This window comes from Acomys minous (genome assembly GCF_964271855.1).
Source record: "Acomys minous genome assembly, chromosome: 12".
NCBI classification, from domain to species: Eukaryota; Metazoa; Chordata; class Mammalia; order Rodentia; family Muridae; genus Acomys; species Acomys minous.
The window spans coordinates 39057442-39073758 of NC_140493.1; the positions used below are offsets into that span (position 1 = coordinate 39057442).

Genomic DNA, 16317 nt, shown 5'->3' on the forward strand with positions numbered 1-16317 from the left:
GGTTGATCTTTATTAATATCTTCTACTGTTTAACAGACATTGGTTTAAAAATAAACATGGAAAATCAAGCCACAGACTGGGAAAATATTTGCAAAGCATATATATGTATAATGAAAAGCTTATACTTAGGACATATGAATGACTCTCAAAGCACAGTGATAAGAATTCAACAATCCAATTAAAAGCACATAAAGGATTTGAACAGATACTTAGCAAGGATATATGTAGGACACAAATAGTTACTTGAAGAGATGCAAAGCCTCATTTGTCATTTCAAAAGAAGAAATTAAAATCACCATGGATACCAGGATATTCCCAGAGTGGCCAAAACGATAGAAATTCATTACAAATGTGGAGTGCCTGGGCTCCTGCACTGAGGGTAGGGAGGGAAACAGCACAAGTATGTTGAACATATATCTGCCAGTTTCCTGAAAAACTAGACTGATGCCTGCCACGCCAGGCAACGACTCCACTTTCAGAAATACCTCCCAGAGAAATAACAGTTTTACATGGAATAAAAAAAATCTGGAATCCGTGGCAATGCTCACGGATGGATAAATACATTATACAGACATAATCAAACACCACCTCGCAATGAAAATGATGACTAACAAAACAACTAAATCTCTTAATTTCAAACTCATGGTATATGAAAGAATTCAGTTAGAAGAGAAAAATGGTGGGATAAATAAGACTCGATGTATTTCTGCATTCCCAGGGACTTCCAGACACCGAGCCAGAAGTGCACGCTTCTCCCGGTGAAGGTCTGAGTACCGTTGGTCTCCAGGCAGAAAAGGAGGAAGCTGGGTCCTGAGCTCTGCTTCCCTCAGGAAGGTCGGGCTCCAGGCTGGGAAAGGAGGAGCACAGAACGAAGTCCATGCCACAGGATTTCTGGTTCATCAGGAGACTCGGGAGAAGAAGATTTCTCCACAACAAAGTGTTGCGACTCTTTTAGTCGGAGTGGTGGCAGCAGGCAGCAGCCCAACCTGATTCAGGAGAGTAGAACGGCTGCTTCCTGCTTCGGGAACAGCTCTTTGGCTAACCAGACAATTTAGGGGCAGACAGTGGGCGTGAACATAGCTCACCAGTACCTGACCGGGTTACATGTGGAATGTGAGTTCTGGCGCTGAGCCAAGTGGTAGTGGAACCCCAACTTTGCATAGGTGAGCAGGAGAGTGGACAGCTCGCTACTGCAGATGGGCACTGTGCTGAAGGCAGCAGCACTGATGAATAGCAGGTGCTTGCAGAGACCAGGCAAGACTGATTCTACGGTGGCTGATGGTCCTGTGGCAACAGCCTGGCCAGAAGTCAAGTCCAGGGATCCAGCAATGAATTCTTCAGGGAGAAGGGGGCCCTTCTTTCTTCAGTGTTACAACTCAGGATATACAGCCAGTCTCAGTCAATCTTTGGTTAACTAGATGGTGTGTTTTATTTCATGTGAAACAGGGACTTTTATAAACCTTGGGCAGGGCTGAAGAGATGGCTCAGAGGTGAAAAGCACTAGCTGCTCTTCCAGAAGTCCTGAGTTCAATTCCCAGGAACCACATGGTGGCTCACAAGCATCTATAATGAAATCTGGTGCCCTCTTCTGAAGTGACAGTATATATATATATATATATATATATATATATATATATATATATATATATATTATAAACAAACAAACTTTGGGCAGTGGGGAGGGGTTTTGGTGAATGCATTTCTTTGGCTGGGACTCAGATGCTAGTAATTCTCTATTTACATGGTGGTCAGTCACCCCATGTACCAAAATGGGGTGACAGCTTTGTCCCACATCTTTGTTGGCAAACTCTGTTGACACGAAATGCTGAGAGAATACATTTCTGATATTTTTGTTTTTGGTTTTCAAGACGGGGTTTCTTTCTGCAATCCTGGCTGTCCTGGACCTAGCTCTGTAGTCCAGGCTGGCCTCAACCTCTGCCCCTCAAATTGCTGGGATTAAAGACACAAGCCACCACTGCCTGGCATAATTTGTTGTTTTATATACTAAAAGTGTGGTGATTTGATTGAAAACTAATTCTCAACTTCATAGACCACTGGAGTGGAGTTAAGAGTACTAACTAAATTGTTGTTTTCTCTGCGAATTAAGTGAATTAGCATGTTAAGCATGCAGGAAAGCTACACATAGTAAACACTAGAGAAACACCAAGTTAAAAGGTTTCTCATGCCAATGCCGCTGGTTCTTGACGTCTTTGCTTTTCTAGATTGTGACTGGTGGGCTGGAAACCATAATGTGGGAGCATCTTGTAAATTTATGCAATTAAAACTGAGTATGGCAAAAAGAACGGAATATTTGTTTAGGTCTAAGGGGTTCTGCGGAGCCTATGGGTTCTAGGAAAGGAACTCTGTAATTCCCAATGTAAGTGTCTTTTGAGTCTCTATTAGTTGTTTCTGTAAATCCCTTATTCTAGACGCAATTTAGAACGGAATGCTGGAGGCAGCGGACTCTCAGGAGAAAAACATTTTTGATGTCTATTTGAGCCTAGAGGTGTCAGAGAACCCAAGTCCCAAGCTTCGCCTTCAGAAAACTACAACTCCCAGAAGCCTTTTGTTTGCAGAGTGAGCCAGAAGCCTGAAGAAAAGGGGTGGAGTCCAGGGAGCAGTCGTTGGCCGATTCCATTTTCTTGAGCGGAGGTAAACGGATCCGCGTTCTGATTGGCTGTAACTAGAAAGGGCGTTCCCCACGGGATTGGCACAGTACTAGTGGGGAGGAGACCCCAGCGGCAGCTGCTCGAATTTCCCGGGTTGGGCGCGCGGGGACTGTCGGGAAGCTCTCGGGACGGTTACCCACCCGGCCTGCAGTGGTCCGGCGTGGGGTTTCGATATGCAGAGCACTGATCTGGGCAACAAGGAGAGCGGCAAGATATGGCACCGCAAGCCATCGCCGGCCACTCACGACGGGTGAGGCCGGGGGCTGTAGAGACCGGCGAGGGGGCTGGTCTGCGGGAGGCTGAGATGGGTAGCGTGGAAGAGGAATGAGGGGACCCGAGGTTCTGCCTTTGGCGGTGCACTACCTCCCTGAGTTGGGACTTTAGGAGGAGCAAGTAGCTCCAGAAGCCACGGATTGCAGTTGCGTTCCAGGTTCTAGTCCCGGGTCACAGGGAGTGGGGGTTAGGGGAGCTGGGAGAGCAGGCGAAAGCTCTACGATTTATGCAAAAGAATTTGCACCTCCGCTGAGTACCAGGATTCCACCTGCTTTGATTTACTAATGACTGTTCCAATTGGGAAAAAGACTCCAGGAGGTGATGGGAGCGAAGAAGGCAATGTACATCTGTCTCTCCAAAAGCCAAAGCTCTCCATCCTTAAGTCATTGCACACATCTGTAATGTTGAGAGCCTAGTGTGGGCTACGCACGCTTCTAAGCACTATGGGACAGCGCTGGAACAAAGTTACTTTCTGCAGTTTGTACAAACGAGTGTATACTGCTGGGCCTGTCAACGACGCAGGAGCTTTTACACGGCCTGCGCTTCCTTTCATTCTGTTTCGAGTAGTTGGCCCCATTTGAGACCCAGCCTCTTGTGTGACGTCAGCAGGAGTCTTGGCCCTGGGACACGTTTGTTTTGGTTTCCAAGGTACATTCCTAAGCCGTCTTGTTTCTGATTCGGAAGGCTTACACGGACTTCATGCTATCACTTGGGCTCTTGTCTCGAGGTTTGTTTCTCTAGAGACTTTCCTGTTTATCTTTTGTTTCCTTCCAGAAATCAAACTTAACGTGTTTTCGTAAGCCGAAAGCTCAGTTATTAGTGGGTCAGCCATTTATTTGACCAGCCAGCCACTGTGGTTTCTGCTGGCTGACTACCCTTCACCAATGTTATTGACCCATCAATCTGTTGAATAAACAATTTTGTCAATAGTGGAGATTCTTCAGCGTTTTCATTTCCAAATGTGGGGTTTGTATGAGTAGCACTCTCTACCTTTGGTTCCTCTAAAAGTCTAAGAATGATAACCATTCTAACAAAGTAGATAGATAGATAGATTCAAGATTTAAAAAAAAAAAGAATGAGCAGGTTTCTTATGGCTTCCACCAAAGCACAGCTGTTTTTGTTTGTTTTGTTTTTAAAGACAGGGTTTCTCTGTAAAGCCTTGGCTGTCCTGGAACTCTCTTTGTAGACCAGGCTGGCCTCAAACTCACAAAGATCCACCTGCCTCTGCCTCATGTGTGCTGGGATTAAAGGCCTGTGCCACCAAACCCTAAACATAGCTTTCTTTTTGTTCCTTTAAACCCATTGTTGGTCCTAGGCAATGGCTCAGTAGGTAAAGATGATTGCTGCATAAGGTTGGCTGCGGGAGTTTAATCCCAGAGCTCACAGCTTCCCGGTTCCTGTCACTGTGATAAAACCCTGACCCAAAGTAACCTAGGACCGGAAGGATTTATTTGGCTTACATTTCCAGGTCACGGTCCATCACTGACTGAAGTCAGGGCAGGAACCTGCAACAGTGAAGGAACACAGCTTGCTGGCTCTCTGGGTTGCACTTAGGCAGCTTATAAAATATACAGCTCGGGATTAGCTGCCCAGGGAATGGTGCCACCCAATCCAGACAATTCCCACCGACAGGCCATAGGCCAGTCTAATCTGGATGCTTCCTCAGCTGGGACTTTGCTTGCAGATACCCCTAGGCTTGTGTCAAATTGACAATTAAAACGTTATAACTAGGATACCACAACTCTACCTGTGTTGCATGGCATACACATTCCGCACATGGCTAATAAATACCTTTTTTTTTTTTAATTAAAAAGCTGAGCCAGAAGATCTGTTGAGTTGCAAGTTCTCCATCCTTACCCTTGCAGCAGATAATCAGTCACTACGAGAGACAGTCACACTTAAGTCAACAAAGTGTGTTACTCTGCGTGCTGCCCTTGGTGACCTAGCTGAATCTCTACAATAACCTTACTCCTGTTGTTTGGTTAGCTGTTTTGTTGGTTTGCTGTATTACATTTGTTTGTTTGTTTAGTGTGTGTGTTTATATGCCTATGTGTGTATGTGTTCATGCCTGTATATGCAGGTGTGCTTGTGAAGGCTAGAGAGCAGCATCAGGTGTCTTCCTTAATTGCTCTTCTCCTTAGTTTTTGAGACATAGACTCTCACTGAACTTGGTGCTCATCAATTTAACTAGTCTGGCTGGCCAATGAACTCCAGAGCTGTCTGTCTCCAGCTCCCTGCCTCTGGGGTTACAGATGTGGACGACCGTGCCCAGCTTTTACATAGGGTCTCATGTTTATGCACCAAGTGCTTTACTGATGGAGCCATCAGCCCCAGAGATATTTTGATGTTATTTCAGGATGATTTTTGTTTTGTCGTTTCCTTATTTATTTCGTCTATGCTGGCCTCAAACTCACCATTTAGCTGAGAATGACCTCAAACTTGTGATCTTCCTGCCTCCACATCCCAAGTGCTGGGGTTACAGCTGTGCATCATGCTTGGCTTAATTTTTGTATTTTCAACACTGTGAAACTACATAAAACGAGCACCATACATTTTTTTTTCTATGCCCCAATCAGTCTAAAAAGCTCTATATTTAGATACTAAAAAGTAATTTTTCGCTGCTGGGTATTTAACCTAGGGACTTGTCTATATTAGACAAGAACTTTACCAATGAGCCCTTGAAGAAAATGTTTAATCCACTTATCAAGGTAACACAATTCTTCTGTAAGTTTTTTGAAAGTGAGATGTTAATTTGGAATATTAAAACTCTTATGTAAGGGACTGGAGAGATGCTCAGGGCTTAAGTGCACTTACTGCTCTTGAACGGGACCCAGGTTTGGTTTCCAGTGCCCACTTGGTATCTCACAACCATCTGTGACTCCAGTCCCAGGGGAATCTCACACCCTCTGCTGGCATCCACAGGCACCAGGCACGGGCAGGGTGCACAGGCGTACTTTCAGTCAAAAGGCCCATACACACCAAACCGTTTTTATAAGACACATACACACAAGGTAAAATTTTCATGATTAAAAACTATTTTTTTTATGTATACAATGCTCTAACTGCATGTACACCTGCAGGCCTGAAGAGGGCACCAGATCTCATTATAGATGGTGGTGAGCCTCCATGTGGTTGCTAGGAATTGAACTCAAGACCTTTGGAAGAACAGCCAGTGCTCTTAACCTCTGAGCCATCTCTCCAGCCCTAAAAACTATTCTTGAAATAAAGAAAAGGGGCTGGCCAGAGGGCTCAGAAGGTAAGGGAGCTTGCCGCCGAGCTTGAACTCTTGGCCTTAATCCCTGGGTACCTTATGGTAGGAGGGTGCTGGCTCCTGTGAGTTGTCCTGTGACCTCCACATGCCAGGTGTGTGCACGCCTGCACACAAATAAAGCACTTTTAAACAGAATGAGATTGTGCTGGTCTTCAAGACCAGAATGACTATGTATGCTTTCTCTGCTGCCCCCCCCCACAGCCCTCCCCCACTCCTCCCCCTGATCTCCCCCTCGCCCCCAACCCCACCCCCTTTGTTTTTGAGAGAGGATCCCACTGTGTAGTCCAAGCTGCCTTCACGCTCTCAGGCCTTCCAGTTGTACTTATGAGTCCTGGGCCTTAGGTACGCATCACCATCCAGCTCTAATAAAGAAGCATTTTATGTTGCAAGGGTTTTTTTTTTTCTTACATTTGTCGTATGCACGGCATAACACATCTGTGGAGGATGGAGGACAACGTGTGGATGTCATTCCTCTGCTTCTATCATTTGGGCCTGGGGATTCAAACTCGGGTCACCAGGCTCGGTGGCCAGCATCTTCGCCTGCTGTGCGATCCCGCGGGCCCAGTGCTGTAAGTCTTATAAACAGGTTTTCAGCGGATGTATGGCACAAGAATCCTCCTCTGAAAATATTGCTGTCCATTCTATACAAAGTTTGCCCATAAACATAGTATATGAACATTAACAAATATGTATCAAATGTAGAAAAGCAGAGCAGGAGAAAGTCTCCCATGTTACTGTTCTCTGTGCATAGCTAGCAGTATTCATATGTTACCTCTTTTTTTCCCATGTGTATGCCTTTTCTTTTGCATTTTTATTTCAATTGCATGTTTGTGTTTGTGTTTACATGTGAGTAATTGAAAGCCCAAGGCTAAGATGTTTGCATTTTCTCATAGCTTTAGTGCATGCTACACGCTTCTCCACGGTAATATTGAAGAGTAAACTCCCATTTCACTGGGGTAGAAGTGTGACCCATGGGGGTTTAGAAAGCGTGACTTACAGCGCGTCACAGGCACGCTGTGAGTGTTGCACATCGTAGGGCAGGTGTGGAGATGCAGCGATGAGCATGTGGTCCTTAGAGCACGCACCTGCTAGGGTAGTGTGTAGGCCTCTGAGAGGCAGAGACACAGCTCGGGCTTTGTGGAGCACTTTCTTTTACAGAAACAAAGTTTCTGTTGCCTCTGCATAACTTAGGCTGCTGTTTATAGGTATCTTCTTAGTGTCTTTGCTACTAAGCTGTAAGTGACAGGGAGGGCAGGAGCCTTGTCTCTCAGTTATTCTTAGTGTCTGGCTTCTTCAGTTCTGGCATGGAGTACATTTTCTCGTATTTAATGGGTAAATGAATGTCAGCTTCTTTCGTAAGGGATGCCTTGCTGAACTGTTTAGAAATCTCTGTAAGGCCGAGTCTAAGGAAGAAGAGACAGCAGCAGGCAGGGTAAGCATGCAGAAAAGCCGTCAGGAGAACCCTGCACTTAAAAGCTGGCACGTGGTACAGAATGTAACATTTGGGCTGTTGTGTTTTGACAGAATTATAGTGAACATTGTTCACAGCACTTCCGAATACCATCCAAAAGTCTTGCGGTTTTTGAATGTGGCTTTTGATGGCTCAGGCGACTCCTTGATTGCTGGGGACCATCAGGGAAACATCTATGCTTTTGACTTGCATGGAAACAGGTAAGCGGATGCTTTCAATATAGACCTTATTGTTTAAGAAGTTACTGGCTGTTGACTCGTTACTCGCTGGTGATTTACAAAGCGCGACTCAGTTCTTAGCTGCTTTAAGCGCTGGTGGGAAAACGGAGGAAAGGAATAGAGGACCAGTTCGAAGGGTCACTGGTAGCTCTGAGTTTTCTTTTCTTTTTGAGATAGGGTCTTGTTGTATCCCAGGCTGGCCTCAACCTTGTAGTGGTCCTACCTGAACCTCCCCATTGCTGGGAGCCACCATTCCTGACTGCTGGTTTTCTCTTTTTATTATAAATCTTACATTGTGCTTATATGTGTCTGTATGTTTGTGCGTGCACATCAAACTGCAAGCTCGCCTGTGCAGGTCAGAGGACAACTTCAAAGAATTGATTGTCACCTTCTGCCATGTGGGTCCCAGGGATTGAAGTCGTGTCAGTTAGCATTTGTGGCAAGCACCTCCTTGCTCTGTCTGCCTGCTTCCTCTTAAGTTTTCATCACTGCTAATTTATCGTTAGGTTCTGGTACTTCAGTAGGTAATTTAGACACTTGATTTCCTTTGAACATTTCTGTTATGGTGTACCAGATCTAAGGACCACAAAGAGTTATAGTCATCCTCCTTCCTCATTCATTTGGTTCAGAAGCAGCTAAGTAGAATTGATCACTAAGTAACCACGCCATGGGGCAAGGTGGGAAGTGAATGACCAACAGAAGCCAGAGGATGTCTGCGTGGGGCCAGTGTCAGAGACACACACCTTGATCAAACACTGGGAAAAGAAGAGCCTGGCTTCCTACTGGACGAGGGCTCCATCTAAGGCAAGGAAGAAAGCTAGAATGAACCCTTTGGTTTTAGATTAAAGTTGGACCAATTGGGCTAGAGAGATGGCTCCAGAGGTCCTAAATTCAATTCCCAGCAACCACATGGTGCCTTACAGCCATCTATAATATGGTCTGATGCCCTCTTCTGGCCTGCAGGTGTATGTGCAGCCAGAGCACTGTATACATAATAAACAAATAAATAAATCTTAAAAAAAAAAAAAAAGTTAGACCTATCAGCATAAACTCTGGGTTTAAATACCTGAGCAGAGATAGAAATAAACACAGGGACACTGGAGAGGTGGCTCAGGGCATAAGAACACTGCTCTTCCAGAGGTTCTGAGTTCAATTCCCAGGAACCACATGGGAACCACCTATAATGGGATATGATGCTCTCTTCTACAATGCAGACATACAGGCAAATAGAGCACAGACATCTGTGTGAGAATGGGCACATTACACGTGCACATCTTCCCACCCAGGAAGTGCCACTCAGAGTGCCAGAGCAATGTGCCAGGAGCAGGGAATAGACCTCGTGCCCAATTCTTAGGTTCTTTGATAAGAAAAACCAGAGATCCTTGCAGAAACAGGCAGTTTGAAACTAGGGCCATGCATGGTACAGGATGAGCCTGTAATATTCATAGATAGAAAAATTATCCAGAGAACAATAAGAATATGTCAGGACACAGAAGCCAGTTTGAAGGAGTGCCCATGGTGGGGATAATTTGAGCACTAAAGTAAGTACCAAAAGTAACGTGTCATACCCTCAGATACAGTCACAATCCATGCAGCATAATATGGCACAGTTGAAAATATTGCTCCTCACAAAATTCTTCTGTTTATTTTATCACCCAGTACTGGGGCTTTGAACTCGGGCCTTTACACAGGTAAGAGTTCTGCCAATGAGATATCCCAGCCACACTACAAAATTCTTAACTATGGAAGAAACAGAATAATGGTTAAAATGAAAAGCCCTGGCACACACTAAAATGTAAACCGAATGATTAAAGTTAATAGAACCAGTAAAAGTCTATGTGATTAGAGGCAGTAAAAAACGCACAGTTCTGTGTGGTTCTTGCCAAAAAGAACAGAGATGCAGGCACGTGCAGTCAACAGCTGGTAGAGGCCTTCACTAACAAAACTGTCCTGTAACTGTCACAGAGGTCACAGAATATTGGGAAAGGCCATAAAATGGAGCTTCCAAATGGAGGAGGGAGGGAGAGACATGGCGGAGGTGTGAGCCTGCACCCCGTCAGCTTCTCCTGTCAAAGCTGCTAGGAGACAACTGGCAGGAGATGGAAAGACTTTAATGATCAGGTGGTGGAAATGTTGGGAACATGTCTTGGTGACTTACTCTCAGGTAGTTCAGGAAAAGCAGTCACAGATTCATCTGCAGTCTGTTAGATCTGCTAACCATCTTTTCTGCTCATTCTTGCTCCGCCCACCTTGGCAGTCTCACCCTGAGCTGCTACATCTGTCTCTCCTGTCACTGGACAACAAGATGCTGGGCGACGGTGCCTACTATACAACAGCACGTTTCAGCATCGGTGGTTCTAGGCGGTTCCTTGTTTCTTTGTTCCTTTGTCATTCTCCAGCCACTGCCACAAAAGCTTTACAGTTTCTTTGCCTGCTTGTGTTGGATACAGATTTTGTATTCTCACTGCTCGGCCTCCTGGTTTATGAGAAAAACAGATGCCAAAGCCTCCCTTTCCCTTGTCCCCTTTGCAGCCTCATTTTGCCAGTGAGTGGAGCCACCGCAACTTTCCATCTTGTTTATAGAAGGAGGTGGTCCTGGTTTCTCCCTGACCCCATCCCTGCCGTCCCCTGAGGCTTCACACCTAGGTCTTCCCTGCTTGTGTTGTCCTTTGTCTCTTTGCTGTCTACAACAGGGAGGTGTAATAGTTTCCCCCTATCCTCCGAGGTTGTGAGCTAAGGTTTGTATTGCAAAAGATTAGCAAGGAGACAGGTTATGACACAGTGCTATATGGGGGTTCAGAGAGTAACCCAGTTTCAGATCACCTGCAACAGAGAACAATAAAGTTTCAGAGAAGGGAACAGGAAAAAGATGTGCTTCTCTTAAGAGGCAGTGAGCTGTGGGAAGGCTGACATGTGGAGTAACGGTAGATGACGTGGAACAATGATTCTTCTGGTGTCATCCCCAAGATGGTAAGGAGCCACGGTTACTCTTTGAATTGCCCTTTGCCCTTTGTGATAGACAGGGCAGAAGAGACACCCTTGTAATTCTATTCAGATTTATGTAGACCAGACAGATCAATACCAGAAAGCCATAGAACTTTGCTGGTGTCAGCCTCTTAATTGTTTTAGCTCAAAATAATCCTTAGACCAAAGTAGTGTGTTTTAGAATGACCATTCACGGCTGGGCTGAGCAGTAGGCAGGGACCGTGAAATCAGGAGTGATTATTAAGCCCGCTGTAACAAGCTCCTTCAGTCCTATTATGGCCCAGCACAATGGTCTCTTTTCAATTTCTTTTACATCGAAAGACTAAATACTTACATCTCGTCTCCCCTTTTAGGCTTCCAGTTACAACTCTGCTGTTTTCTTCCACCTCTCTGACCACTTTGTCTCTTGTTTCGCTGCCTTCTTCAGTGCCTACCCCTGTCCTTGGTGTTGCTCAGGCGCCTGCCCTTGGATTCGTCCTTCTGTCCTCTTATTATTTACTTATTATTTCAAGTGCTCCTTTTAATAATCTCATCACCAGTGGAGCCTTGATGTTTACATGAGCAGGCATCGTATCCATGCTGTTGACTGAGATTTCACTTGTAAAATTACTCTGTGCTGAGCTCTCCGATAGCTGCTAGCCGCACACAGCTCTTGAGCCTTCCAGAGGTGACTAGATATGTTGTAAGTGTACTGCTAAAATAGACATTGGAGTTTGAAACCTCATTATGAAAGAAAAATGGAATATTTGATTAAACACCGGAATAAGGCTTTGGATATTAAAATTAATTTTACCTTTTTCTTTACTATAATATAGCTCCTAGAAATTTTTAAATTACCCATATGGCCTGTATAGCCCTGAGTGTTGTACAGGAACTTGATCTCAACATCATTTTTGTTTGTTTGTTTTTGTTTTTCGAGACAGGTTTTCTCTGTGGCTGTGGCTCTGTGGCTGTGGCCTTGGCTGTCCTGGACTCACTTTGTAGACCAGGTTGGTCTCAAACTCAGTGATCTGCCTGCCTCTGCTTACCCAAGTGTGGGTTATAGGCATGCACCACTATGCCAGCTGATTTCAAAATCCTTAAGATAAGATTTAGGATTCCCTACCTTTAAGTTTGTGCCCTTTTTCTTAAGCTCAGAAGGTTAATGTTTTGTAAATGATATTCAAGATATGTACCATGATCTCTTAAGGCCTCGCTATGTATTATTTAATTTAATCACAACAAGCTCTTAGGCTTCAATTTTTTAACGTAATATTTTGATTGATTATTTGGACATTTTACATAACGCACCCCAATCACATTCACTTCCCAGTCATCCGCATCCCCCTCCCCTCCCCGCACATCCACTCTCTACCCTTGTTAGGCTTCCTGTTCTTATCCTCAGTTACACTCGAGAAGCTCTGTTCCTTCTCTTCCCCCCGTGTGTAATGCACGCCAGGCCTCTCTCTTGGCTTAGCACAGCCTCTCCTGTGTGCCCTTTCCACTGTGTGGAGGTCTTCTCTAGTAACTCTCAAAAAGTAATCCTTTCTTCTCTGACCCTCCATCTATTAGTTGCTTTTTGCTTCCAGAAGCATCTACCCTAAAAGACATTGGCAAGTTGTAATTTTGCTATGCTAAATTAACACAAACTTCACAATGGCTTCCCAATTAACAAATTATTAAAATATTTAAGAACTTAACAACAACATCCCATTTGTGGAAGTAGACTCCAGTCCCCTTAGCATGGCTCCTCAGACATAGTCCTAACCCCTGGCTGGCATTTTGCACATGGCAGGAATACACTCTTATTCACAGTGGGCCTCTTAGACCTTTGTGTCTATTTTTGGCTCATCATTTTCTCGGTTTTATTTTCCCCTCTAAGAGCTCCACCACTGTAAAGTTTATGATCACTGGCAGAAGTTCTGATACTAATGCAGCTGTTTCTTAATAGGTTTAATCTTGTTCAGCGAACAGCACAAGCGTGCACAGCTCTGGCCTTTAATCTTCGTAGGAAGTCTGAGTTCCTTGTGGCATTAGCTGATTATTCTATTAAGTGTTTTGACACAGGTAAGAAGTCCTTGTGTTTGTCCTCTGGAGCAGAGCACACGATAGCCCAGCAGACTGCAAGGCCCTTACCAGTCTGTGTAGCCTGAGCATCAGTCCATTCAAGAGTGCTCCCAGAACTTAGGAAAGCATTGTCCGTGTGACTGACCACAGCCTTAGTACAGGGTCCACATTAGAGGCAGCCAACGGGAGAGATGCACAGGGTAGGACCTGGGAAGCTTCTAAGAGGACACTTCTATTCTCTTCAGCATCTATATGCTGTGGCTCTGCTGGTTACTGCTGAGGCAGGAGACTCACTCAGGCTTTGGTGTCAGGAATTTTAGCAGAGGCTTTGCCTTGCAGGCATAGTTAATTGAATCATTGCCTTTGTGTACATGTGGGGTGATGTGTCACCCCATTATCATTAGGCAAGTGTTGTCTGTGTGGTTGAATTCCATTTCCAGTCCACCTGCCTTTCCTGATGCCCAGTCTGTTAACGTTGCTGGTCCTTCTGGTGAGACCAGCCCCAGCTCTGAGTCCTTAACAGAAGCTATTGACTAAGTAATAAGGATAATTATCATGTGAGAAGCCCCAGCAGTTAAAGACACCTACCCTGAGGATGGACAAAGCTGAGCGCTCTCTTTTGAGGCCATATTCCTTTCTTTTTTAAAAAATGGCAAAAAAACAAAAAAATCCCACATATTTCATACCACATTACATATATTTAAGTTGGCATTCTGGAGTACTATAGATTAAACTACTTACTCTTCAAACCAATCACAAGTGAAAAGAAAAAATTTTAATTTTTTTTGTTACTAAATAATTGATGGTATATAGTATTTAGAAATATATAAATATGGTTAACATTAATAGTAGTGACAATAACTGATCATATTGCATTTATTCTTTCCCAAGTGCTATTTTCTGATTTTATATGTACTAACTTATTTTCATCCTAATAACTCACAGAGATGGATATTGTTATCACCATTTTGCAGATGAGGAAACTGAGGCAGTGAAATAAATTGACCAGGGTTCCAGGTTTATATAAAGCAAAGCAGCCAGAATTCCAGCTTGGAATCTCTGTGCTGCAGTCCACACGCAAAAAAGCGAAAATGGTCGTCTTTTTTTAGGAGTGCTGAGAAACCCAATCTCCATTGCTGGAACAAAAATGCTTTTAAAAATGTACTCTTTGTCTGTACAACCAGTTTCCTTGGACGCCACCATTTTCTTCTCTAAGCTCCATTTTTTTTTTATAGCCTTCTCTCTCATTGAACCTGACCCTCCATTAAGCTCCTTAGATGCTATCTCCAGTTTCTAACTTCCTATTCACCGTTTTCTTTCTGTTTGCGGCCATCTCCTGCTTCCTCTGAGAGTATCCATTAGTAAATGAGGGCTCTTGTTCCTTCTGCCCACATCAGCAAGGCGGTCTCCGAGGTTGTAGCAGCCCCTGCCTGTCTCGTCTGCAGCCTGCGTCCCACTTCTTGTAACACTTTAAACTTGGCATTGACTAGGAAGTCTGCTGTGAGACTGAGTCCCCTAGTAATGACTGGGAAGCCACTACACCCAGGATACCTCAGCAGTACGGCTGCCTGAACAAGACCTGAGCAAACACCATTTGACATGCTCTCCCAAAAGAACGCCACGGCACGGGCTCCACCCCTAGACAAATAGCTACAGTGTAGCTGGCTAGCTTTTTTTTTTTTTTTCTGGCTAGCTTTTAAGTTTCTATTCAACATCAGAAAAAAAAAAAAGAATTGCATTTCATTAAAAAAAAAAAAAGAGGATTTTTCTCCCACCATAAGCTGAGAGGGACAGAATCCTGAACTGAAAAGTGGTGATTTCAGTGCAGCCTTAGGAGAGGCTCACAGCACTGTCCTCCTCTTCCCTTCACTGCAGACCATCAGGAAGGCGGGAGTAACAGCCCCAGACGTCAGCTAGTGTTTGGAAGCTGCTGTCTCCCTAAGGAGCTCGGTGCTGTCTTCAGATTCGACCTCCATTGCATCTTAACCCTTTGAAGATTTATATCTTTCTTTCTGCATTTCCGTTTTTCCGGAAGAATTCAGATCACAAAAGTGATATGATATAGATCACTTAGAAGCATTCACAAAAGTGTGAGGATAAAACAAAGCTCACATTTAGTTACCTAGTGGTGTTTATCATGAATAGTTTTCATATATTCTCTACCATCCCATTCTGTTTTCTCCATATATACACATATAGACACACAGATACCCTGCTACCTCAAAGTCAAAACTGTTCGTCCGTCTGTCTGTCTGTCTGTCTGTCTGTTGAGACTGTTTTGCTACATAGCCCATGGCCTGGAATTCACTGTGTAACCCAGGCTCCAATTGCAGAGCCTTTCTGCCATGTGCTGACATTGCAGACACATACTACCACGCCTGGCCCAAATTCACTTTTAATTTTTATTATCTGTGTGGCTTTATTTAATTCTCCTTTTGAAGTAGGATCTCTCTGTGTGCTCCGAACTGGCTTCATGTTCTCTGTGTTGTCCAGGCTGACTTCAAGCTTCTAGTGATCCCCCTGCCTCAGCCTCTCAAGTGCTCACAGGAGACAGTGTGTGTCACTATGCCTGGCAATATCAATTCTTTAAAGCAGTCCTGCCCTTTCCCCACCATGCCAAGTCTATTCGCCTTGTGCGTTATTATCACATGACTTGACAGCAGCAGCCGCAGCTTGTACAGCTGCGTTAGGGCCACTGGGGCCCAGTTCTCAGCATGGAGGTGGCATGTCTCCATCATTGGTAGCTTTTGAATTTGCTCTTTTTCTCCATTGCCTTTTTCTTAGTTTAGGCCCCCATTTCTTGTCAGGATTGTTAGAGCAGCATAAGTTAGTCCTGTCTAATCGCTTTCCATAGCCTCAGACTACTCTTTGTAAAACAGAGGCTTAGATGTACCATTCTGCAACCTAAATCTGTTACCCTGTGCTAATACCCAAGCTAGTGTCCCACTTAGGCTATTCCTAAGCCCTCTGTAGGCCTCACCTGAAATTTCCATGATTGCCACTGACACACCCATAGTAAACGTTAGCCACAGGCCCCTACCTTTGCCCATGTTAAAGGAGATGCCATTCTGACCCGTGCTGTCCATCAGCCCAGTCGGTCCATGCGTAGTGTTTATAGTGTTCTGTGCGCTGGTGAGCGAGCAATGCTTTGCTGATGTTAAGTATTTCACTCCAGTCACCAAGGAGCTGGTCAGCTGGATGAGAGGACATGAGTCGTCGGTGTGTTCCATCTCTGTGCACGCGTCCGGGAGATACGCCATCACTACTTCCTCCGACACAGCTCAGCTCTGGGACTTGGACACTTTCCAGAGGAAAAGAAAGCTCAACATCCGCCAGTCTGTGGGGATACAGAAGGTCAGTGACGGGTCCCACTGGCCTCCTGGT

General features: G+C 44.7%; 1 protein-coding gene across 5 annotated transcripts in view; it reads left to right on the plus strand.

Moving 5' to 3' along the window:
* Window positions 1–2670: 2670 nt before the first annotated feature.
* Window positions 2671–16317, plus strand: part of TBC1D31 (TBC1 domain family member 31) — a 59952-nt gene continuing 46305 nt past the window's right edge. For 2 of the 5 annotated variants that reach the window (XM_084750990.1, XM_084750992.1), the window contains exons 1-4: window positions 6640–6782; window positions 7738–7884; window positions 12818–12933; window positions 16109–16287. In XM_084750990.1, coding sequence (XP_084607116.1) covers window positions 6658–6782; window positions 7738–7884; window positions 12818–12933; window positions 16109–16287 — 567 coding nt within the window. In that variant the 5' untranslated portion in view covers window positions 6640–6657. Of the gene's footprint in view, window positions 2920–6639; window positions 6783–7737; window positions 7885–12817; window positions 12934–14811; window positions 14884–16108; window positions 16288–16317 lie in introns of those variants that run through there. The other 3 variants (XM_084750991.1, XM_084750993.1, XM_084750994.1) reach the window with 3 other exon arrangements.